The 25,376-nt window shown below is 44.4% G+C and overlaps 1 protein-coding gene across 1 annotated transcript in view; it reads left to right on the forward strand.

Moving 5' to 3' along the window:
* The window catches only part of LOC139407237 (spectrin repeat containing, nuclear envelope 1a), a 168,531-nt gene that overhangs the window by 122,126 nt on the left and 21,029 nt on the right, over positions 1–25,376 (forward strand). The window contains exons 121-131 of the mRNA XM_071150836.1: positions 1,076–1,258; positions 1,396–1,542; positions 1,667–1,821; positions 2,050–2,197; positions 2,360–2,454; positions 2,558–2,792; positions 4,574–4,768; positions 13,448–13,573; positions 16,741–16,896; positions 18,256–18,414; positions 18,596–18,762. Of these exons, the coding sequence (XP_071006937.1) occupies positions 1,076–1,258; positions 1,396–1,542; positions 1,667–1,821; positions 2,050–2,197; positions 2,360–2,454; positions 2,558–2,792; positions 4,574–4,768; positions 13,448–13,573; positions 16,741–16,896; positions 18,256–18,414; positions 18,596–18,762 (1,766 nt within the window). The remainder of the gene's footprint in view (positions 1–1,075; positions 1,259–1,395; positions 1,543–1,666; positions 1,822–2,049; positions 2,198–2,359; positions 2,455–2,557; positions 2,793–4,573; positions 4,769–13,447; positions 13,574–16,740; positions 16,897–18,255; positions 18,415–18,595; positions 18,763–25,376) is intronic.

Raw genomic sequence — 25,376 nt, forward strand, 5'->3', positions numbered from 1 at the left:
TGATAGAAACTCCACAGTGAAGATGTAGAAAAGGGTTTCAGTTGCCAAGCATGGAGGACAGTAATAGTAACTTGTCTTTCAGAGATGAAAAGCCCTCTATCGTTTAGTGATGCTATTCCATTTTGCCCTCTGACCTTACTCTTACAGAACCACGTTCACAGTATTTTGCCCTCTGACCTTACTCTTACAGAACCACGTTCACAGTATTTTGCCCTCTGACCTTACTCTTACAGAACCACGTTCACAGTATTTTGCCCTCTGACCTTACTCTTACAGAACCACGTTCACAGTATTTTGCCCTCTGACCTTACTCTTACAGAACCACGTTCACAGTATTTTGCCCTCTAACCTTACTCTTACAGAACCACGTTCACAGTATTTTGCCCTCTGACCTTACTCTTACAGAACCACATTCACAGTATTTTGCCCTCTGACCTTACTCTTACAGAACCACGTTCACAGTATTTTGCCCTCTGACCTTACTCTTACAGAACCACGTTCACAGTATTTTGCCCTCTGACCTTACTCTTACAGAACCACGTTCACAGTATTTTGCCCTCTGACCTTACTCTTACAGAACCACGTTCACAGTATTTTGCCCTCTGACCTTACTCTTACAGAACCACGTTCACAGTATTTTGCCCTCTGACCTTACTCTTACAGAACCACGTTCACAGTATTTTGCCCTCTGACCTTACTCTTACAGAACCACGTTCACAGTATTTTGCCCTCTGACCTTACTCTTACAGAACCACGTTCACAGTATTTTGCCCTCTGACCTTACTCTTACAGAACCACGTTCACAGTATTTTGCCCTCTAACCTTACTCTTACAGAACCACGTTCACAGTATTTTGCCCTCTGACCTTACTCTTACAGAACCACATTCACAGTATTTTGCCCTCTGACCTTACTCTTACAGAACCACGTTCACAGTATTTTGCCCTCTAACCTTACTCTTACAGAACCACGTTCACAGTATTTTGCCTCTGACCTTACTCTTACAGAACCACATTCACAGTATTTTGTCCTCCAATTCCAATCCTCACAGCTGTGTTGTTGTTGTTGTTGTGTAGGAGTTGCTGGGTGCCCAGGCAACAGTACAACAGTCTCTACTACAGCTGCAGCAGCTGGGGGAACAGCTAAAGACTCAGGTTGACGCCTCCTCCATGGCAGCCCTCCAATCAGACTGCCTGTCACTCATACATCGCCTAGCAATGCTGGAACACGCCCTGCACAGGCAGCAGGAAGTACTGCAGGTGGGTCATCTGTGCTACAGCGTCACAAGCACACTGTAGAGCAGTGTACACACGTACACATGTCCAAACACCCTTAATGTACAATATATACAGTACATTCATACTTTTGTACCCCCTCTATTTCCCCCTCTCTCTAGTGTGGAGCTGATGACTGTGAGCGTTTTAAAGAGCAGTTGGACTCTCTGACCTGTCAGGCTGAGGAGGCTGAAGAGGTTCTGAGGGAGTCCGACCCAGTCGAAACACCGGACCACACTGTCATACAGAAGCGCATGGAAAAACTTAAGGTAAACATGTCTGAAAACTGAGCTGAACCTCTGTTGAATCCTTGATAACCCTATTTCTTCAATTGCTTCTATATTGCCTCTACTATACTATAAATTCAGAACAAATCCCTTCCTCCCTCTCCAGAGCCAGATGTGTAAGTTGAGCAGCCATTCTCCTGATCTAGAGCGTGTGAACGAGCTGGCCTACAGACTGCCCCTGAACGACAGAGAGATCAAACGCCTCCAGAGCCTCAACAGAGCCTGGACCACCCACTCTGCACACCTGACTGAGAGATTCAGGTAGCTTCATTAACGTCTTCACATACAGAACAATAGTTACACATGCATTGCACTTATCAAGCCATTCCTATCTCATTGTGTGTTACCCTAAATTACTAACGATATGATGTAGGTTGAAAAACAAGAACTCCATGTTGCATGTTCATTATGTTGTTATTGTTCCACAGGATGGATAAAGGTGTTACAATCTGCTGTGTGACTGTGTGTATCTTGTGTCTCCCTCCTCAGTAAGCTGCAGGCGGTGTTGCTGCAGCAGCAGAGCTTCCTGCAGAAGTGTGAGGACTGGATGGACTTCCTGTCCCAGACGGAACAAAAGCTGGCCGCTGAGACCTCTGGGAACTACCACAGCCTGCTGGAGCAGCAGAGAGTCCACGAGGTGAGGATAGGAGGAGGGAGGGAGGTGAGAGGAGTGTGTGTGTGTGTGTGGGGGGGGGGGGGGGGGGGGGGGTCAGGAGAGAGGTTAGGTGCAGGGGGTGTATAGGCGTGTAAGCTGTTTCTCTGTACCGGTATGTTGATCTCTGTAAATGTTTCTGTATAGTTGTTCCAGACAGAAATGTTCAGCAGGCAGCAGATTCTCTACTCCATCATCAGTGACGGCCATCGCCTGCTGGACCAGGGACAGGTGGACGACAGGTAAGGAACACACACGCACACACACACACACACACACACACACACACACACACACACACACACAATGGTTTATTTGGGGTAAATCTCTCTCTTTTTCCTGCAGGGATGACTTCAGCCTGAAACTGGCTCTGCTGGGTAACCAATGGCAGGGTGTTGTGAGGCGGGCCCAGCAAAGGAGAGGGATAATTGACAGCCTGGTCCGCCAATGGCAGCGCTACAGGGAGATGGCGGAGAAGCTGCGGCGATGGCTACAGGAAGTGTCTCGCGACCAGGAAGTGCATCAACAGGGAGAGGCGGTGGCCTTACAGGAGGCCAGGACCATGTTGGACCAGATACAGGTGGGTGAAATAGACATACTTCTCTATGTAGTATATTGTGACCTGTAACTGGCAAAAAGCTTCAATAAAAGTTATAAGCGTTTCAGTGTTCACACAATGTTTTTGTATTGCTGAGGTTTAACAATGTAGTCAGTGTAATAACACATAGACTGGACAATAAATATAAATTCCATATCATTTCATTATACACTGCCCAAAAAAATAAAGGGAACACTAAAATAACACATCCTAGATCTGAATGAATACTTTTTTCTTTACATAGTTGAATGTGCTGACAACAAAATCACACAAAAATTATCAATTGAAATCAAATGTATCAACCAATGGATTTGGAGTCACACTCAAAATTAAAGTGGAAAACCACACTACAGGCTGATCCAACTTTGATGTAATGTCCTTAAAACAAGTCAAACTGAGGCTCAGTAGTGTGTGTGGCCTCCACGTGCCTGTATGACCTCCCTACAAAGCCTGGGCATGCTCCTGATGAGGTGGCGGATGGTCTCCTGAGGGATCTCCTCCCAGACCTGGACTAAAGCATCCGCCAACTCCTGGACAGTCTGTGGTGCAGCGTGGCGTTGGTTGATGGAGCGAGACATGATGTCCCAGATGTGCTCAATTGGATTCAGGTCTGGGGAACGGGCGGGCCAGTCCATAGCATCAATGCCTTCCTCTTGCAGGAACTGCTGACACACATCAGCCACATGAGGTCTAGCATTGTCTTGCATTAGGAGGAACCCAGGGCCAACCGCACCAGCATATGGTCTCACAAGGGGTCTGAGGATCTCATCTCGGTACCTAATGGCAGTCAGGCTACCTCTGGCGAGCACATGGAGGGCTGTGCGGCCCTCCAAAGAAATGCCACCATGACTGACCCACCGCCAAACCGGTCATGCTGGAGGATGTTGCAAGCAGCAGAACGTTCTCCACGGCGTCTCCAGACTCTGTCACGTCTGTCACATGTGCTCAGTGTGAACCTGCTTTCATCTGTGAAGAGCACAGGGCGCCAGTGGCGAATTTGCCAATCTTGGTGTTCTCTGGCAAATGCCAAACGTCCTGCACGGTGTTGGGCTGTAAGCACAACCCCCACCTGTGGACGTTGGGCCCTCATACCACCCTCATGGAGTCTGTTTCTGACCGTTTGAGCAGACACATGCACATTTGTGGCTTGCTGGAGGTCATTTTGCAGGGCTCTGGCAGTGCTCCTCCTGCTCCTCCTTGCACAAAGGCGGAGGTAGCGGTCTTGCTGCTGGGTTGTTGCCCTCCTACGGTCTCCTCCACGTCTCCTGATGTGTTGGCCTGTCTCCTGGTAGCGCCTCCATGTTCTGGACACTACGCTGACAGACACAGCAAACCTTCTTGCCACAGCTCGCATTGATGTGCCATCCTGGATGAGCTGCACTACTTGAGTCACTTGTGTGGGTTGTAGACTCCGTCTCATGCTACGACTAGAGTGAAAGCACTGCCAGCATTCAAAAGTGACCAAAACATCAGCCAGGATCATAGGAACTGAGAAGTGGTCTGTGGTCACCACCTGCAGAACCACTCCTTTATTGGGGGTGTCTTGCTAATTGCCTATAATTTCCACCTGTTGTCTATTCCATTTGCACAACAGCATGTGACATTTATTGGAAATCAGTGTTGCTTCCTAAGTGGACAGTTTGATTTCACAAAAGTGTGATTGACTTGGAGTTACATTGTGTTGTTTAAGTGTTCCCTTTATTTTTTTGAGCAGTGTATATTTCCCACAATAAAGACAGTAAACCCAAACCTTCTCCCCCTAGTTGAGGGAGCGTGTGCTCCAGAGGCAGCAGGGTGGCTACATCCTGGCAGTGGAGGCGGGGCGGAGCCTGCTCCTGTCAGCTGACGCCAGGGCGGAGTCAGCCCTGCAGACGGAGCTGATGGACATGCAGGAGTGCTGGAGACATGCCAACGTCCGATTGGATGAACAGAAGAGAGAGCTGCTAAGCTTGCTCAAGGTCTGTCATTCCACAACCAACACACAACCAAACCACAACCACCACACAACTCAACCACAACCCAACCACAACCAACCCACAGCCAACACTCAACCAACCCAAAATCAACACACAACCCACAACGAACACACAATGAACACACAACCAACACACAACTAACCCACAGCCAACACACAACCAACCCACAACCAGCACACAACCTACATTTAACCAGCACACAACCAACATACCTAGTTATTATGGCCATTGAATTGTTAGAACATGTTTTTGATGTCCCAATACCTTGGCATCGGGTCTATGAACTGACATATGAAACAACAATTGATACATCAATCTGTTTGCTTTTATATAAAATACTTGCTACAAAAAGAATGCGTAATATATTGCTCATTGAACAGTCAGCATTGAGCTGCCTGCCACAAGAAATGTTGTTTTCTTCCTGGTACTGTCCATCGGTGGCTCGATTTTGGAGCTAGTTCCAGGAATGGTCATAATATCGGGGTTCAGATGGACCTGCAAACTGTATTGTTAGGGGATCTGAAAAATCACCATCAGTCAAGGGGAAATATCAGTATACTTTTGGGTAAAGTATTTATTTTTAGGGTAATATTGGAGGACATTTTGGAGGGATGTATTGCAAAAGTAAATAGCAAAATGGAATTATACTGGGAACGATTGGTTCATCTGTGGACATCGGAGGGTTGGAATAAAATGAATGATGGATTGAGCGCTGTGGGTGAAAATACAGCACTTGAAGAAAGAGGAAATTAGGAGTCAAATATATATATTACCTTTTTTAGCAGGGAGTCACCATCGAGACCAGTGTCTCTTTTTTAAGGGAGCCCTGCATATACAATTTCATAGAACAAAAAAATTGTATACACTATAAAACAAGTCAAATACAGCACGACACAAATTGCACAGACAAACATAAATATGTACAAAACACTAAACACAATCAACTAAAACAAACTCATTCTTCATTATAACATTCCTCTGTCCACTCTCATAGCCAAAGGAGTCTCCAGAGTTAACCAACCCTGTTTGATAACTTGTAATTATAAATCTTAATATCAAAGTTCGGTAAGTCGGAAACTTGTGGAGCAGGGCTTTGTAAACAAAAATAGCGTAATAATGTGATCTACGTGACTTCAAAGGGGACAAGACAACCTTTTGGTAACGAATACAGTGATGAGTAATACAACTGTATCCTGTGATAACACAAAAGGCTCTATGACAAACAGCATCCAGGGGTTTAAGAGTAGTGGCAGCTGCACTTTGATAAATAGTATCACTGTTCTCAAGACCAGGTAGAAAGGTTGACTGCACAATATTCTTCCTGCTGACTAGAGAGAGACAAGATTTGTTTCTGTAAAAAAAAGCCCACTTTAAATCTTAATTTGTTAACAAGCTCATTCGTATGCTTTTTAAACAATAAATCATTGTCAATCTAAATACCAAGGTATTTGTATGCAGAGATTATAGAATCATCTGATGAGTGAAGATGTAATTCATCTGAAACAATCTTACAAGAACTTGAAAACAACATGTATTTAGTTTTGCCCATATTAAGCACAAGTTATGCTTCCTGCACAGCTACAAAATGGGACTGTAGCTTTGTCACAGCCAGGTCAGTAGTCAGGGTAAGGGGACTGTAGCCTTGTCACAGCCAGGTCAGTAGTCAGGGTAGTGGGACTGTAGCCTTGTCACAGCCAGGTCAGTAGTCAGGGTAATGGGACTGTAGCCTTGTCACAGCCAGGTCAGTAGTCAGGGTAATGGGACTGTAGCCTTGTCACAGCCAGGTCAGTAGTCAGGGTAAGGGGACTGTAGCCTTGTCACAGCCAGGTCAGTAGTCAGGGTAATGGGACTGTAGCCTTGTCACAGCCAGGTCAGTAGTCAGGGTAGTGGGACTGTAGCCTTGTCACAGCCAGGTCAGTAGTCGGGGTAATGGGACTGTAGCCTTGTCACAGCCAGGTCAGTAGTCAGGGTAATGGGACTGTAGCTTTGTCACAGCCAGGTCAGTAGTCAGGGTAATGGGACTGTAGCCTTGTCACAGCCAGGTCAGTAGTCAGGGTAATGGGACTGTAGCCTTGCCACAGCCAGGTCAGTAGTCGGGGTAATGGGACTGTAGCCTTGTCACAGCCAGGTCAGTAGTCAGGGTAAGGGGACTGTAGCCTTGTCACAGCCAGGTCAGTAGTCAGGGTAATGGGACTGTAGCCTTGTCACAGCCAGGTCAGTAGTCAGGGTAATGGGACTGTAGCCTTGTCACAGCCAGGTCAGTAGTCGGGGTAATGGGACTGTAGCCTTGTCACAGCCAGGTCAGTAGTCAGGGTAAGGGGACTGTAGCCTTGTCACAGCCAGGTCAGTAGTCAGGGTAATGGGACTGTAGCCTTGTCACAGCCAGGTCAGTAGTCGGGGTAATGGGACTGTAGCCTTGTCACAGCCAGGTCAGTAGTCGGGGTAAGGGGACTGTAGCCTTGTCACAGCCAGGTCAGTAGTCGGGGTAAGGGGACTGTAGCCTTGTCACAGCCAGGTCAGTAGTCGGGGTAATGGGACTGTAGCCTTGTCACAGCCAGGTCAGTAGTCGGGGTAATGGGACTGTAGCCTTGTCACAGCCAGGTCAGTAGTCAGGGTAAGGGGACTGTAGCCTTGTCACAGCCAGGTCAGTAGTCGGGGTAAGGGGACTGTAGCCTTGTCACAGCCAGGTCAGTAGTCGGGGTAAGGGGACTGTAGCCTTGTCACAGCCAGGTCAGTAGTCGGGGTAAGGGGACTGTAGCCTTGTCACAGCCAGGTCAGTAGTCAGGGTAATGGGACTGTAGCCTTGTCACAGCCAGGTCAGTAGTCGGGGTAATGGGACTGTAGCCTTGTCACAGCCAGGTCAGTAGTCAGGGTAATGGGACTGTAGCCTTTTCACAGCCAGGTCAGTAGTCAGGGTAATGGGACTGTAGCCTTGTCACAGCCAGGTCAGTAGTCAGGGTAATGGGACTGTAGCCTTGTCACAGCCAGGTCAGTAGTCAGGGTAATGGGACTGTAGCCTTGTCACAGCCAGGTCAGTAGTCAGGGTAATGGGACTGTAGCCTTGTCACAGCCAGGTCAGTAGTCAGGGTAATGGGACTGCAGCCTTGTCACAGCCAGGTCAGTAGTCAGGGTAATGGGACTGTAGCCTTGTCACAGCCAGGTCAGTAGTCAGGGTAATGGGACTGTAGCCTTGTCACAGCCAGGTCAGTAGTAAGGGTAAGGGGACTGTAGCCTTGTCACAGCCAGGTCAGTAGTCGGGGTAATGGGACTGTAGCCTTGTCACAGCCAGGTCAGTAGTCGGGGTAATGGGACTGTAGCCTTGTCACAGCCAGGTCAGTAGTCAGGGTAATGGGACTGTAGCCTTGTCACAGCCAGGTCAGTAGTCAGGGTAGTGGGACTGTAGCCTTGTCACAGCCAGGTCAGTAGTCAGGGTAATGGGACTGTATTCTTGTCACAGCCAGGTCAGTAGTCAGGGTAAGTGCTACCAAATAATATAATCTGCATGTACAATGAACTGAAATATAAACGGAACATGTTAAGTGTTGGTCCAATGTTTAATGAGCTGAAATAAAAGATCCCAGAAATGTTGCACAAAAAAGCGTATTTCTCTAAAATGTTGTACACAAATGTTTTTATATCTCTGTTAGTGAGCATATATAATTTGCCAAGATAATCCATCCACCTGACAGGTGTGGCATATCAAGAAGTTGATTAAACAGCATGATCATTACACAGGTCCACCTTCTGCTGGGGACAATAAAAGGCCACTCTAAAATGTGCAGTTTTGTCACACAACACTATGCCACAGATGTCTCAAGTTTTGAGGGAGTGTGCAATTGGCATGCTAACAGCAGGAATGTCCACCAGACCTGTTGCCAGATAATTGAATGTTAACTTCTCTACCATAAGCCGCCTCCAATGTCATTAAAAAAAAAACGGTAGTATGTCCAACTGGTCTCACAACCGAACACCATGTGTAACCACGCAAGCCCAGGACCTCCACATGCAGCTTCTTCACCTGCAGGATCGTCTGAGACCAGCCACCTGGACAGCTGATAAAACTGTGGGTTTGCACAACCAAAGAATTTCTGCACAAACTGTCAGAAACCGTTTCATGGAAGCTCATCTGCGTGCTGTCGTCCTCACCGGGGTCGTAACCAGTGGGCAAATGCTCACCTTTGATGGCCACTGGCACGCTGGAGAAGTGTGCTCTTCACGGATGAATCCCGGTTTCAACTATACCGGGCAGATGGCAGACAGGGTGTATGGTGTCGTGTGGGCGAGCAGTTTGCTGATGTGAACAGAGTGCCCCATGGTGGCGGTGGGGTTATGGTATGGGCAGGCATAAGCTACAGACAACGAACACAATTGCATTTTATCTATGGCAATTTGAATGCACAGAGATACCGTGATGAGATCCGGAGGCCCATGTTTCAGCATGATAATGCACGGCCCCATGTTGCAACGATCTGTGCACAATTCCTGGAAGTTGAAAATGTCCCAGTTCTACCTTTTTTATATCTATATTCCCAGTCATGTGAAATCCATATACAGTTGAAGTCGGAAGTTTACATACACCTTAGCCAAATACATTTAAACTCAGTTTTTCACAATTCCTGACATTTAATCAAAGTAAAAATTCCCTGTCTAAGGTCAGTTAGGATCACCACTTATTTTAAGAATGTGAAATGTCAGAATAATAGTAGAAAATTATTTATTTCAGCTTTTATTTCTTTCATCACATTCCCAGTGGGTCAGAAGTTTACATACACTCAGTTAGTATTTAGTAGCATTGCCTTTAAATTGTATAACTTGGGTCAAATGTTTTGCGTAGCCTTCCAAAAGTTTCCCACAATCATTTGGGTGAATTTTGGCCCATTCCTCTTGACAGAGCTGGTGTAACTGAGTCAGGTTTGTAGGCCTCCTTGCTCGAAGACGCTTTTTCATTTCTGTCCACACATTTTCTATAGGATTGAGGTCAGGGCTTTGTGATGGCCACTCCAAAACCTTGAAATTGTTGTCCTTAAGCCATTTTCCCACAGCTTTGGAAGTATGCTTGTGGTCATTGTCCATTTGGAAGAACCATTTGCGACCAAGCTTTAACTTCTTGACTGATGTCTTGAGATGTTGCTTCAATATATCCACATCATTTTCTTTCCTCGTGATGCCATCTATTTTGTGAAGTGCATCAGTCCCTCCTGCAGCAAAGCACCCCCACAACATGATGCTGCCACCCCGGTGTTTCACGGTTGGGATGGTGTTCTTTGGCTTGCAAGCCTCCCCCTTTTTCCTCCAAACATAACAATGGTCATTATGGCCAAACAGTTCTACTTTTGTTTCATCAGACCAGAGGACATTTCTCCAAAAAGTATGATCTTTGTCCCCATGTGCAGTTGCAAACTGTAGTCTGGCTTTTTTATTGCGGTTTTTGAGCAGTGGCTACTTCCTTGCTGTGCGGCCTTTCAGGTTATGTCGATATAGGACTAGTTTTACTTTGGATATAGATACTTTTGTACCTGTTTCCTCCAGCATCTTCACAAGGTCCTTTGCTGTTTTTCTGGGATTAATTTGCACTTCTCGCACCAAAGTACGTTCATCTCTAGGAGACAGAACGCTTCTCCTTCCTGAGTGGTATGACGGCTGCATGGTCCCTTGGTGTTTACACTTGCGTACTATTGTTTGTACAGATGAACGTGGTACCTACAGGCATTTGGAAATTGCTCCCAAGGATGAACCAAATTTGTGGAGGTCTACAATTTGTTTTCTGGCTGATTTCTTTTGATTTTCCCTTGGTGTCAAGCAAAGAAGCACTGCGTTTGAAGGTAGGCCTTGAAATACAGGTACACCTCCAATTCACTCAAATTATGTCAATTAGCCCATCAGAAGCTTCTAAAACCATGACATCATTTTCTGGAATTTTCCAAGCTGTTTAAAGGCACATAGTGTATGTAAACTTCTGACCCACTGGAATTGTGATACAGTTATAAGTTATATAATCTGTTTGTAAACAATTGTTTGAAAAATTACTTTTGTCATGCACAAAGTAGATGTCCTAACCGATTTGCCCAAAATATAGTTTTGAAATTTGTGGAGTGGTTGAAATTTTGTGGAATGGTTGAAAAACGAGTCTTAATGACTCCAACCTAAGTGTATGTAAACATCCGACTTCAACTGTATTATGGCCTCATGAATTTATTTCAATTGACTGATTTCCTTTTATGAATTGTAGCTCAGTAAAATCTTTGAAATTGTTGCATATTGCGTTTATATTTTTCTTCAGTGTATATAAAATATAAAACTTCAATATAAATAGAAATAGTGAAAAGAACTGGTCCTAGAATCGACCCCTGCAGAACACCTTTATGTACTTTGCTTATATGAGCGAAATAGCTCTAAGTAGCAATAGAAGTATAGTTGTCCGTTAGTTTACTCCAATTAGGGTAGGGGGGGAAGTTTTGAGAAAATAAAAAATTATAATTAAAAAAAAACTAAGGGGGATTAGAATTGATTCAAAAATGTATAGAACCTACAATCGATCTGCAATATTAAAGCTGGTCTACCCCCCCTGCCTAAAAAACACACAACCCACCCACAACTAACACTCAACCAAAACAAACCACCAAACCACAACCAAAATACAACAAACCACAACCTACACAAAACCAACCACAACTAACACTCAACCAACACAAACCACCAAACCACAACCAAAATACAACAAACCACAACCTACACAAAACCAACCACAACTAACACTCAACCAACACAAACCACCAAACCACAACCAAAATACAACAAACCACAACCTACACAAAACCAACCACAACTAACACTCAACCAACACAAACCACCAAACCACAACCAAAATACAACAAACCACAACCTACACAAAACCAACCACAACTAACACTCAACCAACACAAACCACCAAACCACAACCAAAATACAACAAACCACAACCAACACAAAACCAACACACAACTAACCCACAGCCAACACACAACCTACACTCAACCAATAACCAACACACAACCAACACATAACCAAACTGCCTGCATGGGACATTGTTGTTTATTCAGTTGGGTGTAATGTTTAGACATTCCTCTGTCACCTTCCAGATTGCCTTGATTGCCTATTTTACATGATCAAGAATCAAGTCTGTTCTACACAACACATCTCTATATCTGAGTGTTCTGTGACTAAGCTTTCCAAGTGCTTGTCATGTACCCAGACTGAAACCATATGCTGTACAGTAGATTCCTTGCCAGGCATGATTGGGTTGTAGCAGTTTATCACCAGTCCGGGTGCTAGTCTGCTTCAGCAGGAGCCAGCACCATTGTTTATTTCTCTCCATTGCCAGTATGATGACAGAGTATGTCTATTTTTGGATCACCTAGTTTGAACCAGAGCTTACATTTTACCTGATATTCTATTGCATGGATCCCTAATGCTGCATCACATTGGGATGCAATGTATATATGATATTGCTACATTGCATTGGTATGCATGTTAGTTCAGCCTCTTTATTTGATCAGAATATGAATTAGCATCATATGCTAAGCTAGCAGCTGATCCTGTATGCAGCCAGCAGTATAAAGGTCATATGAAAGAGGGCCTGGGGGTCTTCAGTACTTACAGTATGAAGACTAATGAGGAGCAGGGCTGGTTTAAAATGCAGGACAGTGAAACCAAATGATCACATCTATTATGCATGCTGTCCAGAGTGCAGCCTAACCACTGCCAGGAATAGAAAAAGGAACAGCAGACAGATAGTGAGTGAGTGTCAGCAGTGTAAAAGTATGTGCGCGAGCTCACACACACACACATACACACACACACGTGCACACGCACATACACACACACGCACGCACGCAACACACTCACACATACACACATACACACACACACACACACATACACACAGAGACAGGCTCCAGGCAGTGTGCAGTCACTCAGACATAATCAGAGATGAAGCCATGGAGAGAAGCAGACTTTATGGGCTGAGAGAGCAGTCTTTTTTTAAAGAGGGCTGTGTATGTGACGCAGTTTATAGGCTTTAGTAAAGGAAGATGGCTATATTCTCCCTCCTCCTCCTTCACCCCTCGCCCTCCATCCCTCGAGTGATGACTCGATCTTGAGAGAGATAGCTAGCCACTGGCACTCTAGGTACTCTGCTCCGGCTATTATATTTTGGAGAATTCTGGTTCTTCTTCAAATATTACTTTTGCTTCTGGCTCTAAGTATTATTTTATCTCTGACCATGGCCATGAATTCAACATCTGTTCTTTTAATGACATTGGTTCTCTGGCTTGTGTAATTCTACCATCTCACTCTAGCCCTGGGTATTGCTAGTCAGTGCCTGTAGCTGTATTGTTACACTGCTCAGTAGTCTGTTAACTATGTTGATAGATGGTTGTGTATTTTACGTCTCTCTCTATCTCTCTCTCTCTCGCCATCACTGCTGCTACTGCAGGGAGACTGTTTTGCTACTCCTGCGCTATTGAATCTAGACAGATCCGCAGTAACAGCAGCAACACCGGCAAGTGGTGACAGAGAGCGAGAGAGAGCGAGAGAGTGTGACATTGAGAGTGTATGTGGCATCAGAGCTACTGGAAGGTGCCGTGCTCGATCTCTAAAGAGTGTGTATTCATGTGTGTGTAGGACTGGGGCCGCTGTGAGAAGGGCATAGCTGCGTCTTTGGAGAAGCTGAGGGCCTTTAAGAGGAAACTGTCCCTGCCTCTACCAGACAACCATGAGGAGCTGCACTCTGAGCAAGTCCGCTGCAAGGTGAGACACACACACACACACAGACTCCTGGATTTGTCCAGAGTGCTCCAGACGTCTTTCTAATCTCGACACAGTGACACGTATTCCTCAGATTCCACATTACAACATTGTGTCTGCTGTGTATCACTGGCTTGGTGTTACATTGGGGATGCCTGTGTAACTAGCTCTTTGTTTTCACAATGTAGTAATAAACAAATGTAAAATGCAGGACTGATTTGGACTGCATGTTGTATTTCATGTTCCCTGCTTCATGACCATCTCTGATCTGTGCAGACACACTGTGATCACACTCTGTTTGCTGTGTGCACTGTACTCACACAGTGATGCTCTGTTTGCTGTGTGCACTGTACTCACACAATGATGCTCTGTTTGCTGTGTGCACTGTACTCACACAGTGATGCTCTGTTTGCTGTGTGCACTGTACTCACACAGTGATGCTCTGTTTGCTGTGTGCAGTGATGCTCTGTTTGCTGTGTGCACTGTACTCACACAGTGATGCTCTGTTTGCTGTGTGCACTGTACTCACACAGTGATGCTCTGTTTGCTGTGTGCACTGTACTCACACAGTGATGCTCTGTTTGCTGTGTGCACTGTATGCTCTGTTTGCTGTCACACAGTGATGCTCTGTTTGCTGTGTGCACTGTACTCACACAGTGATGCTCTGTTTGCTGTGTGCACTGTACTCACACAGTGATGCTCTGTTTGCTGTGTGCACTGTACTCACACAGTGATGCTCTGTTTGCTGTGTGCACTGTACTCACACAGTGATGCTCTGTTTGCTGTGTGCACTGTACTCACACAGTGATGCTCTGTTTGCTGTGTGCACTGTACTCACACAGTGATGCTCTGTTTGCTGTGTGCACTGTACTCACACAGTGATGCTCTGTTTGCTGTGTGCACTGTACTCACACAGTGATGCTCTGTTTGCTGTGTGCACTGTACTCACACAGTGATGTTTCATACATGACCTCTACTCCTTAGGGGGAAGGGCCAGTAGCATGGCTAGCCTCTGCCAGGGCATCAGCTTTCTGTGTGTGTGTGTTAGGCAATTTCATATTATGTAATAAGTTAACGTAATCCACCTGCAACACAAACTGTTAGTAAATAGCTGACACACTGGCAAGGAAGACCTGAGCCTAGTTGCTAATATTTGTGTTGTGTATTGTTTTGGTTTTGGTTCAGACAGATTTTATTTTTTATTCTGTCCTTGCCTATTTTTTGTGTTCAGTCTTAGCAATTAAGGTTTGATACAATGTTAGATTTCCCTGTTTTACACCTAAGATTTAACACTGTAAGATAATGTTGTTGGTTATGTTTCCATCTAAGAGGAAATGCTAGCCCTTAAGATGCTGTGCTTCATACATACATCATTTTTTATGGTTCATTTAGCCTTTGTCATGTTTTCAGCTGAAGTGTTTTAAGAAGCGTCCTCCTAGTGTTTTCTGTGGCTTTTATGACTCATCACCCGCAGCACCATCTGGTGATGCAGTGGTGCTCAAACAACAGATTAGATAGCTTGTTTTAGCCTTGTGTGACGCTCAGGTTGGCTCATAATATTTTGTTACAATCTTCTCAAACCCAAAAAGATTTGCTTAGCTCTGCATTAGGGCTAGGCGGTTACCATATTTTACTATATACCGGTATTGATGCACGGCTCAGTTTGGGTTTTTACTTTACCTCCTATATCGGTATTTGAATGTTTGGTTTGTTAAATGTGATTCGCAGTGTGTAACGTCCATTTGTTTAGTTTACTCCGCTACCTGAGTCGTCCCTCTCTGCTCTCTCTCTCCACGCCGCTTCCACACAGACCTAGTCCCAGCCCTTCACTCAAGGAGTGCATTTGTTGTTGCTTGACCACGAGACACTTTCGTTCAGTCTGCATGGTCAATGCAGCACATGTTGATGACAACGATGTTGTTCTCAATTTCAATTCACAATCATTCTATAATTACAATATTAGTTTGTGTTTCTTACATCAGCAAACAGCTAGTTTGTATTTTCTTAGCAAGTTAAGCTAAATCGTGTTAGCCACTAATGCTAATCGCTAGCTAACTAGCTAATAAAAGTACTGAGTCAGAGCAAACGTAGCTGGCTAATACAGCCTGATACCAGTGCTGGTGGAGGCCTAAATCAGCATGTTGTTTGTGCAACAGTATCTTCTAAATCAAAGAGGAATAGGCAAATATTTAATGTCGCCAAAGATTATAGGGTCCCATAGGAAACACGGAACATCACTAATAAACATTATATTTACATGATTCCAAAAGTTTACCCAAGTGTTTTGATCTAAATCGCAATTGCAACATTTGGTTAAAAATAAGGCCTAGTATTTTTGTCCATATCGTGGCAGTTGGGAAATGATATGAAATGAGTGCAGGGAATGCAGAAATGGATGGAAATGCAGGAAATTACTTTAGGTTGAATTGAACATTATAAAACAATCAGAATGGAGAAAGACCCATTGAAATCATTTAGAATAAATGTGTTGCCACCCTAGGGACACGCAGTACTCATAAAGCAAATGTAGAACTTTTATCAATCAAAAACATGAAATACCATCAAATACCGTCAAGATTTGAAAAATACCATGATATGTATGATATTTTGGCCATATCGCCCAACCCTACTCTGCATTCATTTATATTAGTTTAATTTATTGTGTTTGTGTGTTGTCACGATCGTTTGTATAAACGGACCAAGGCGCAGCGTACGTAGAGTTCCACATATTTATTAAAGAATAAAGTGAAACTTTAGCAAAGACAAAACAAATAAAGAATAAACAAAATGTGACTAACAATGCAGTACTAACAGGCAACTAAACATAAACAATATCCCATAACCCACAGGTGGATTTTTTTTTACTTAAGTATGATCCCCAATTAGAGACAACGATAACCAGCTGCCTCTAATTGGGAATCATACAAATCACCAACATAGAAAATAAACCTAGAACCCCACATAGAAAATAAAAACTAGAACAACCCCCCAGTCACGCCCTGACCTACTGTACCATAGAAAATAGAAGCTTTCTATGGTCAGGACGTGACATGTGTACCTCTCTTTCAATTAATGTTAAGTAGTTGAAGAGCTGTATCGGGAGTGTGATAGATTACCTTTATGTGTGTGTATCCTTTCTCTCTAACCCATCATCTCTCTGTGTGGTGTAGGAGTTAGAGAGCAATGTGGATGGCTGGACTGATGACCTCACCTCTCTGTTCCTGCTGAGGGATTCTCTGGAGGGTGTGGTCAGTGCTGATGACCTCACAGTCCTGCAGGACCGCCTCCAGCTGCTGCAGCGCCAGTGGGAGGAGATCTGTCACCAGGTAGACACACCTGGCACGCACATACACACAGTGGGAGGATATACACTACCGTTCAAAAGTTTGGGAACACTTAGAAATGTCCTTGTTTTTGAAAGAGAAGCACATTTTCTGCCCATTAAAATAACATCAAATTGATCAGAAATACAGTGGTTTGTTAATGTTGTAAATGACTATTGAAGCTGGAAACTGCTGATTTTTTTTATGGAATATCTACATATGTGTACAGAGGCCCATTATCAGCAACCATCACTCCTGTGTTCCAATGCCACGTTGTGTTAGCTAATCCAAGTTTATCATTTTAAAAGGCTAATTGATCATTAGAAAACCCTTTTGCAATTATGTTAGCACAGCTGAAAACTGTTGGTCTGATTAAAGAAGCAATACAACTGGCCTTCTTTAGACTAGTTGAGTATCTGGAGCATCAGCATTTGTCGTTTTGATTACATGCTCAAAATGGCCAGAAACAAAGACCATTCTTCTGAAACTCGTCAGTCTATTCATTTTCTGAGAAATTAAGGCTATTCCATGCGAGAAATTGTCAAGAAACTGAAGATTTCGTACAACGCTGTGTACTACTCCCTTCACAGAACAGCACAAACAGGCCCTAACCAGAATAGAAAGAGGAGTGGGAGGACCCGGTGCACAACTGAGCAAGAGGACAAGTACATTAGCATCTAGTTTGAGAAACATACGCCTCACAAGTCCTCAACTGGCAGCTTCATTAAATAGTACCAGCAAAACACCAGTCACAATATCAACCGTGAAGAGGCGACTCCGGGATGCCGGAGTTGCAAAAAAAAAGCCTCAGACATCTCAGACTGGCCAATAAAATTAAATTATTAAGATGGGCAAAAGAATACAGACACTGGACAGCGGAACTCTGCCTAGAAAGCCAGCATCCCAGAGTCGCCGCTTCGCTGTTGACATTGAGACTGGTGTTTTGCGAGTATTATTTAATCAGTCTGTGCCCAGATCATTACGTATTATGCTGAAATAAACAGTGGGCTATATATCTGTTACACTTGTTAGCTTGGCTTGACTGTGCATGGCTCTTTAGCACAGTGAACAGAGACACAGCAGTGGTGTCTTAACTGTGATGAAGTCCATATGCTGTGTGTTCAGTAAGCATATCTATTGCTTATGTTCCGGACGTCACTCACACACAGTGTCATTGTGCCTTAGAGATAATGTAAGGTCGGGGTTAGTTTGGTTCCGGCAGAGAGGATATGCATAGATAACAGCACAGGGCTGGGAGCTTGGCCCGCTTTGTGGTTGCTGGTTTTTATTGACTCCAGATATTGTCTGTTTTTCTTTTGCGCCCTCCTCCTCTGACCCCCACCCCCCTCCTCCCCTCCATAGCTGTCCCTGCGCAGGCAGCAGGTGAGTGAGAAACTGAATGAGTGGGCAGTGTTTAATGAGAAGAACAAGGACCTGTGTGAGTGGCTCACCCAGATGGAGAGCAAGGTGTCTCAGAATGGAGACATCAGCATCCAGGAGATGATCGAGAAGCTGCGCAAGGTGATTACACACACACTCACAAATACATAAACACAACATATAAATACACACTTATTCATACATCTTTATGATCAAGACACACAACAATACACACACTCGCACGCACACACACACACACACACTCTCTCAATCTCGATCTCATACCTTCTCACAACCTCTTTTTGCAATCCCCCTCTCCCAGGACTACCAGGAAGAGATTGGTGTGGCCCAGGAGAATAAGCAGCAGCTGCAGGTGATGGGGGAGCGCTTGGCCAGGGCCAGCCATGAGAGCAAGGCTGCAGAGATACAACACAAACTCAGCAAGGTCAGCGAGCGCTGGCAACACCTGCTGGACCTCATCGCTGCTAGGTGAGCATGAAGGGGATCTGGGTGCAATGTGGGTGAGTGGGGAGATTAAAGTTAAAGGATCACTTTACAAAAAATATATATTTTAGTACTTTTTCTTTAGTCTACTGTTGTCCCACTCCCAAATGTGTTGATGATGTTAAACCACATACACACACACACAAGTTATTTTGTGTCGAGGTTCTGGCTAACAGCGATTAACTGCACGCAATAAAAAATAAAGAGAGTTGCACACTCTATATATAAACACCCAGTAATTTATTGGGTAAACCACCAACGTTTTGGCATCACTGTGTCTTCTTCACTGTGCCTTCACTGTGCCCTGTCCATCATTGTGCCTCCCACAATAACAATCCGGACATACCCCAACCAAAAACCCTGGATGAACGGAGATATCCGTACAATGCTGAGTGCCCGTACTGCAGCATTCATTGTCAGCAGAACGAACGCTGATGACTCGGTGGCGCGTTACGTGTATAAGGTACCTCTGCAAATCCATTTGGAATGCAAAAAGACAATACAGACTCAAACTTGAATTACTGTTCAACAACTCAGACTCGCAACACATGTGGCAAGGACTACGGACTATCACGGAGTACAAAGGCAAATCCAGCTGTGTGGTGCCCACCAAAGCCTCCCTCCCAGATGAGTTTAACACATTCTATGCTCGCTTCGAGGCAGATAACACCAAAGAGACTCGCTGATCCGGATGACTAGGTGCTTATACTCTCCGAGGCTGACGTGAGGATCAAGAGTGAATACTCTCAATGCCGCCGGCCCAGAAGGCATCCCTGGCCGCATCCTCAGAGTGTGTGCTGACCAGCTGGCAGGTGTCTTTTTGGACATATTAAACATGTCCCAGGCTGTAGTCCACACCTGTTTCAAGGAGACCACCATTGTCCCAGTCCCCAAGAAAGACAAGTTGACATGCCCCGTTGCACTCACCCCAGTCATCGTAAAGTGCTTTGAGAGGCTGGTCATTGCCCACATCAAGGCCAGCATGCCAAACTCAACACCAAGCTCCAAACTCAACACCAAGCTCAGAACCCTGGGTCTGGATACCACTCTCTGCAACTGGATCCTGGACTGTGAGGATTGGCAGCAACACCTCCTCCACACTGACTCAACACAGCGGCCCCCCAGGGGTGTGTCCTCAGCCCTCTGCTGTACTCCCTGTTCACCCACGACTGTGTGGCTTTGCACAACACCCAACTCTATCATCAAGTTTGCTGATGACACCACGGTTGTAGGCCTGATAACCAACAACAATGAATCCGCCTATAGGGAGGAGGTTAACTGGCATGGTGGTGTCATGACAACAATTTCTCCCTAAAGGTCAGCAAAACAAAGGAGTTAGTTGTCAATTTCAGGAAGCAGAGGAGTGAACATGACCCCCTTTTAATTTTATCTTTATTTAACTAGTCAAGTCAGTTAAGAACAAATTCTTATTTACAATGACAGCCTACACCGGCCAAACCCGGACGAGGCTGGGCCAATTGTGCGCCACCCTATGGGACTCCCAATCGCGTCCGGTTGTGATACAGCCTGGATTCGACCCAGGGTGTCTGTAGTGATGCCTCAAGCACTGAGATGCAGTGCCTTAGACTGCTGCGCCACTCGGGAGTCAGAAAACAGAATAGGGACTAGAGTCAGAAAACAGAATGGAGACCAGTCAGAAAGGGAAAGTGTCATCATGGTCAAAGATTAAGTTGTGCATTTTATGCACTGTAAATCCCTATGGGGGGAGGGAATGAACAGAGTTGCTGAGTTGGCTTTACTACCATCTTGCTCTTATGATGTCAGACAATCTCGTCTGAACGTTAGACAATACAATAGAAACACAATGGCTGGGGTCCAAACACTTGTTGGTCGGACAGATTCAGTTGGCAATTCACATTAACTAGACAATACAATAGAAACACTATGGTTGTGTACCTGTAAAACAACCTGAAGAACCCATCTATTCATATCTTCAACTGGTCCACTGCCTTCGGCTTTGATAATGGTTAACATGACATGATATACACATCACATTCTGCCACTCAGAAGTCATGAGGAGGGTGAGAAATCATATGATGATTGAGCACAGGTGAAAAGGACATTATAAAATGAACAACCACTCTATGGTCCATTGACATAGCAGTGGGAGAGAGCCATCGATTGAGAAAAGAACATGCCCCCCTGTCGAAGCAGATTGGTCAGACCACTGTGATCACTGTGTTTTGTCTCTGTTAAACTCAGCATGGTTGATGATAAACTAAAGCAAGATAACCTGCTGCCAGGTATGTGAATGGACATATATAACTGCCACAAAAGTGTCTAAAATGTCAATACTCAGAGAAAATGTGGTTTGGATAAACAATAAGTTACATAAAAAAATGATATGTAAAAGACAAAACAGAATTGATCAAAACATACCATAGTTTAAGACTTCAAATATTAAGAAGACACTTCACAGTATAGTTACCAGAAAATAACTTGATAGGTAGTTAAAAAATCAAAAGCATGGTGACTACTCAAAACGGTGCCTGAGGAAGGTCTGCTGCATCATCAAGGACCCCACACACCCCAGCCAGGAGCTGTTCAGCCCCTTACCGCTGGGCAGACGTTACAAACCATCAGACTGCTGAACACTTGAACTTGACTGACCACCTGCACTGACTCTCTGCACCTTAGCACACACACACACACACACACACACACACATCACAACTTTGGCTACCAGACTCTTATTATGATTGCTAAATACTGCACAATTTAAACACTTGCCCCCAAATCCATCTTCCCAAAAACATGCATAAATATTTGCCTTCCTGTATTATATGCTAAAATGTTTATTTTATTCTACAGAGCCTAGAGTTGCAAATGGAAAGGTATAGTACTGGAAACGTTTAAAATTTACCAATAAACTACCTGAATTTTAATGTAATCTATCACAAGGCATCTAGTGGCCCTTTTAGGGTACTTCAGATTATCACAGGTGTCTGTAATTATCTCTAGCCCTCTGTGTGGCCTTATGAGGCCTTATGGCATGTACAATACACTCAGTTTATTAGGTACCCCATTCATGAAAATGGTTAACTCCTACAGACAGTGAGTCACGTGCCAGTGGCTTGCTATATAAAGCAGGCAGAGAAGAATTGAGGCATTCAGTATTGTTTGATTGAGCGTTAGAATGAGCTAAACGAGTCACCTAAATTACTTTGAGCGTGGTATGATAGTTGGTGACAGGTGTGCTGTTTCCAATATCTCAGAAACGTCCGACAGCCGGGGGTTTTCACGCACGACAGTGTTTAGGGTTTACAGAGAACGGTGCAACAAACCAAAAACATCCAGTCAGTGGCAGTCCTGTGGGCAAAAACAGCTCGTTGATGAGAAGTCGTGCAAGCTAAGAGGCGGACCAGAAATATGCAAATAATGGCGCAGTACAACAGTGGTGTGCAGAATGGCTTCTCAGAATGCACAACTCGTCTGTCCTTGTCACAGATGGGCTATTACAGCAGACGACCACACCAGGTTCCACTCCTATCAACTAAAAACAAGAAGAAGTGGCTCCAATGGGCCATTCTACTTCGACCAACATTGGACATTTGAGGAGTGGAAAAACATTGTCTGGTCCGATGAATCTCGATTACTGTTGCGTCATGCTGATGGCAGAATCAGGATTTGGCATAAACAGCATGACTCCATGGCCCCATGGTGTCAACGGTACAGGCTGGTGGTGGTGTAACGGTGTGGGGAATGTTTTCCTGGCACACATTAGGTCCCTTGATACCAAATGAGCAACGTTTCCATGCCCCGAAGAATTCAGCCGCTTCTAAAGGCAAAGGGGGGTCCGACCCAGTACTAGATGAGGGTGTATCTAATAAACTGGCCACTGAGTGTAATTAAATAATTCAATAAGATGATTTTAAAATAAAAAGTTGTAAATATCATCCGAAATCAGCGAATGCTATTGGTGTTTTAATATGAGTGTTTCAGTAAATATCAAAAAGAGTGGTGATGATGATGATGATGATGATGCTGTGTGCATCTATAGGTCATGTGGATGTGTTAGGTCTGTGCAGCTTGGGTGGGAAGTGATATGATGTTCTGTAAATTCACAGCAATTCGCTTCCTCCTAGTGGAGAAGTCTTGAGTGAGAGGACGCCTGTGAGTCACATGACTAGAATAGCTGTGACTAGGCCTGTTGGTCTTGGTGTCCGGACAACAGAGAGCAAAAGAGCTCTCATGCCTTCCTCTAATCTTCCTCTCCCTTTCCCCTTCCTCTTGCTGAGCCAACTGTTCCCCTCTCTCTTTCCCTCCCTCTATCTTCCTCCGACTGTTGCCCTCTGAGAATGGAATGGAGGGAGGAGGGGAGAAGAGGAGGGGGTGTGGGCAGTAAGTGACCTCAGAGACAGCTGCAGACTTGTTCTATTCTGTCCGTCCCTTTTTCCACAAGAAAATCTTAAAGCAGAGTCAGTTTCTCACAAGTAGTTTCTCAGAAGTATAAGAAAACCTTAAACATACTTTCATTTTGTCTCAACTTGTGGAGTTTTTTAGCAGTTGGAGAAAGTATTTAGTAGTTTAACTTAAGAGTGCTTGAAAAGGGAAGGAACTTTTCCCATTCCAGGAGTTCTCACAGAAACACTTGAACTTTTATCTCCTGTGCACACTGGCTCCGTGCACGCCTGCTGTGTGACATTCCATCCGTCTGCCTGCTCTGCGGCACATGGCTCTGACTGTAAGTCCTCTTTTAGCAACAGCAGCACTTGTCACTCTCAGACACACACACACACACACACACACACACACACACACACACATGCCGTTTGGGCTGTCTTTTTTTAATACCTTTGAGAGCAGTTGACAAGTAACACTAGTGCCACCCCCCTCATGTTAACCCCCCTCTCCCGGCACTACAGGGGGTAAACTAGCTAGACTAAGGAAAGTCCCATTCGGGACACCCAGAAGAAAGAGAAGGGAGTTTAAACCATAGCTAGCTCCATAACGTTACTGTTTATTGACGTTAGCTTTGAGTTTGGACATTCCTGCCCCCATGGTTCTAGACTTGGGGACTGATAACATGGCAGGATGCCCAAGCGAAGACTCAGAGGATCTGCCGGAATGTGACTGCGATATCAACAGGCAGGCTTTTCTTGGAGAATTGTGCTGGAATTGTTTTGTCTTGGAAAATTACACTGGAGTTGTTTGGAATCTGGCTTGCATGTTCGTTTGCGCTATTTAATCAAATAACTGGTTTTGGATAATAGTGTAAGAAGTTGTCTGCTGTCGGCTGGATACTGGAGAACTACAGTATTGCAGAGCTTTGTGCACTAGCAGAGTGTGGGCGGAGTAGGCTAGCTGTTGTTGACTGTTATAGATGTTGAGACATTTCTCTCTGTGTTGATGAATAAATAGGCTGTTGTTTCTCTGCTCTCTAAAAGGTCATTGAGGGGACCAAAAACTCTTTCAATGTCAAACTTTCTTTTCTCTGTCATCATCAGTGGGTAACAACAAGAGAGAAGCATGAGATAGCTTAGTGACTTTTACTCAGTTCAAAACATACTGTAGCTGCTTAGGGTGAGAAGCATAAACAGTACATAAATTTGATTTGATTTGATTTGATTTGAATGTTATATTCTTTTCACCTTGTGCAAATAGCTGGTGATTTAGAATATTAGGGATATTGATTGTAATCCGTGTGGGCGGTAACATTACGTAATCAGATTACTTTCAAATTGGGTAATATCATTACAGTTACTTTGTCAAATAACATGATACTTTCAGAATCATATCACTACCGGACGCGTTTCCATGATCCGATCTCGACTTGCTTCCTCATTTAGTTCTGGGCAAGCTGGGAAAGGCTGTTTGGACAAATGTCATGACATCTGCTTTCCATAGAAATGTATAGAGGGCGCAGCTCTGATCTTTGCTATTGATCGCTTCTGTGATAGAAAAGCCCATAGAAGTCTTTCCCGCCTAGTGGCAAGTGTGCACTCTAGACATCTCTATGGTTCCATGTAGTTTACATGCAGTTTATATCCAGAATTGGCAGCTCCAGAGAAAGATTTTAAATGAAAAGATAGGAAATCTGTACAGATTTTACTGGCACCTCAAATTTCTACTGCTTGAGCTCCTGCACATCTTATATAATATTAGCTCAAAAGTATTGTGGAGCTCCTGCACCTAAATATAAATAGTACAGACACCCAAAATGAATACCGGCACCTATTTCAGTCCAAATCAAACACTAATAACTAGTAAGATAACATGTTACTTTCCACACAAAGTAATATTGTAAAGTAACTAATCCCAACTAATCCAAAGTAACTAATCCCAACACTGATTATAATATTGTTAATATACAGAGCATGTATCAATGTTGGGAGCCACTAAACTATGTCACCACGGCCTGTTCACACACTATCATCCAGAAGGCGAGGTCAATACAGGTGCATCAAAGATGGGACCGAGAGACTGAAAAACAGCTTTTATCTCAATGCCATCTGACTGTTAAATAGCCATCACTAGCCGGCTTCCACCTAGTACCCTGCCCTGAACTTAGTCACTGCCACTAGCCAGCTACCACCCAGTTACCAGTGGAGTAAAGTACTTATGTAAAAATACTTCAA

Source organism: Oncorhynchus clarkii, chromosome 4 (assembly GCF_045791955.1).
Source record: "Oncorhynchus clarkii lewisi isolate Uvic-CL-2024 chromosome 4, UVic_Ocla_1.0, whole genome shotgun sequence".
Taxonomy (NCBI): Eukaryota; Metazoa; Chordata; class Actinopteri; order Salmoniformes; family Salmonidae; genus Oncorhynchus; species Oncorhynchus clarkii.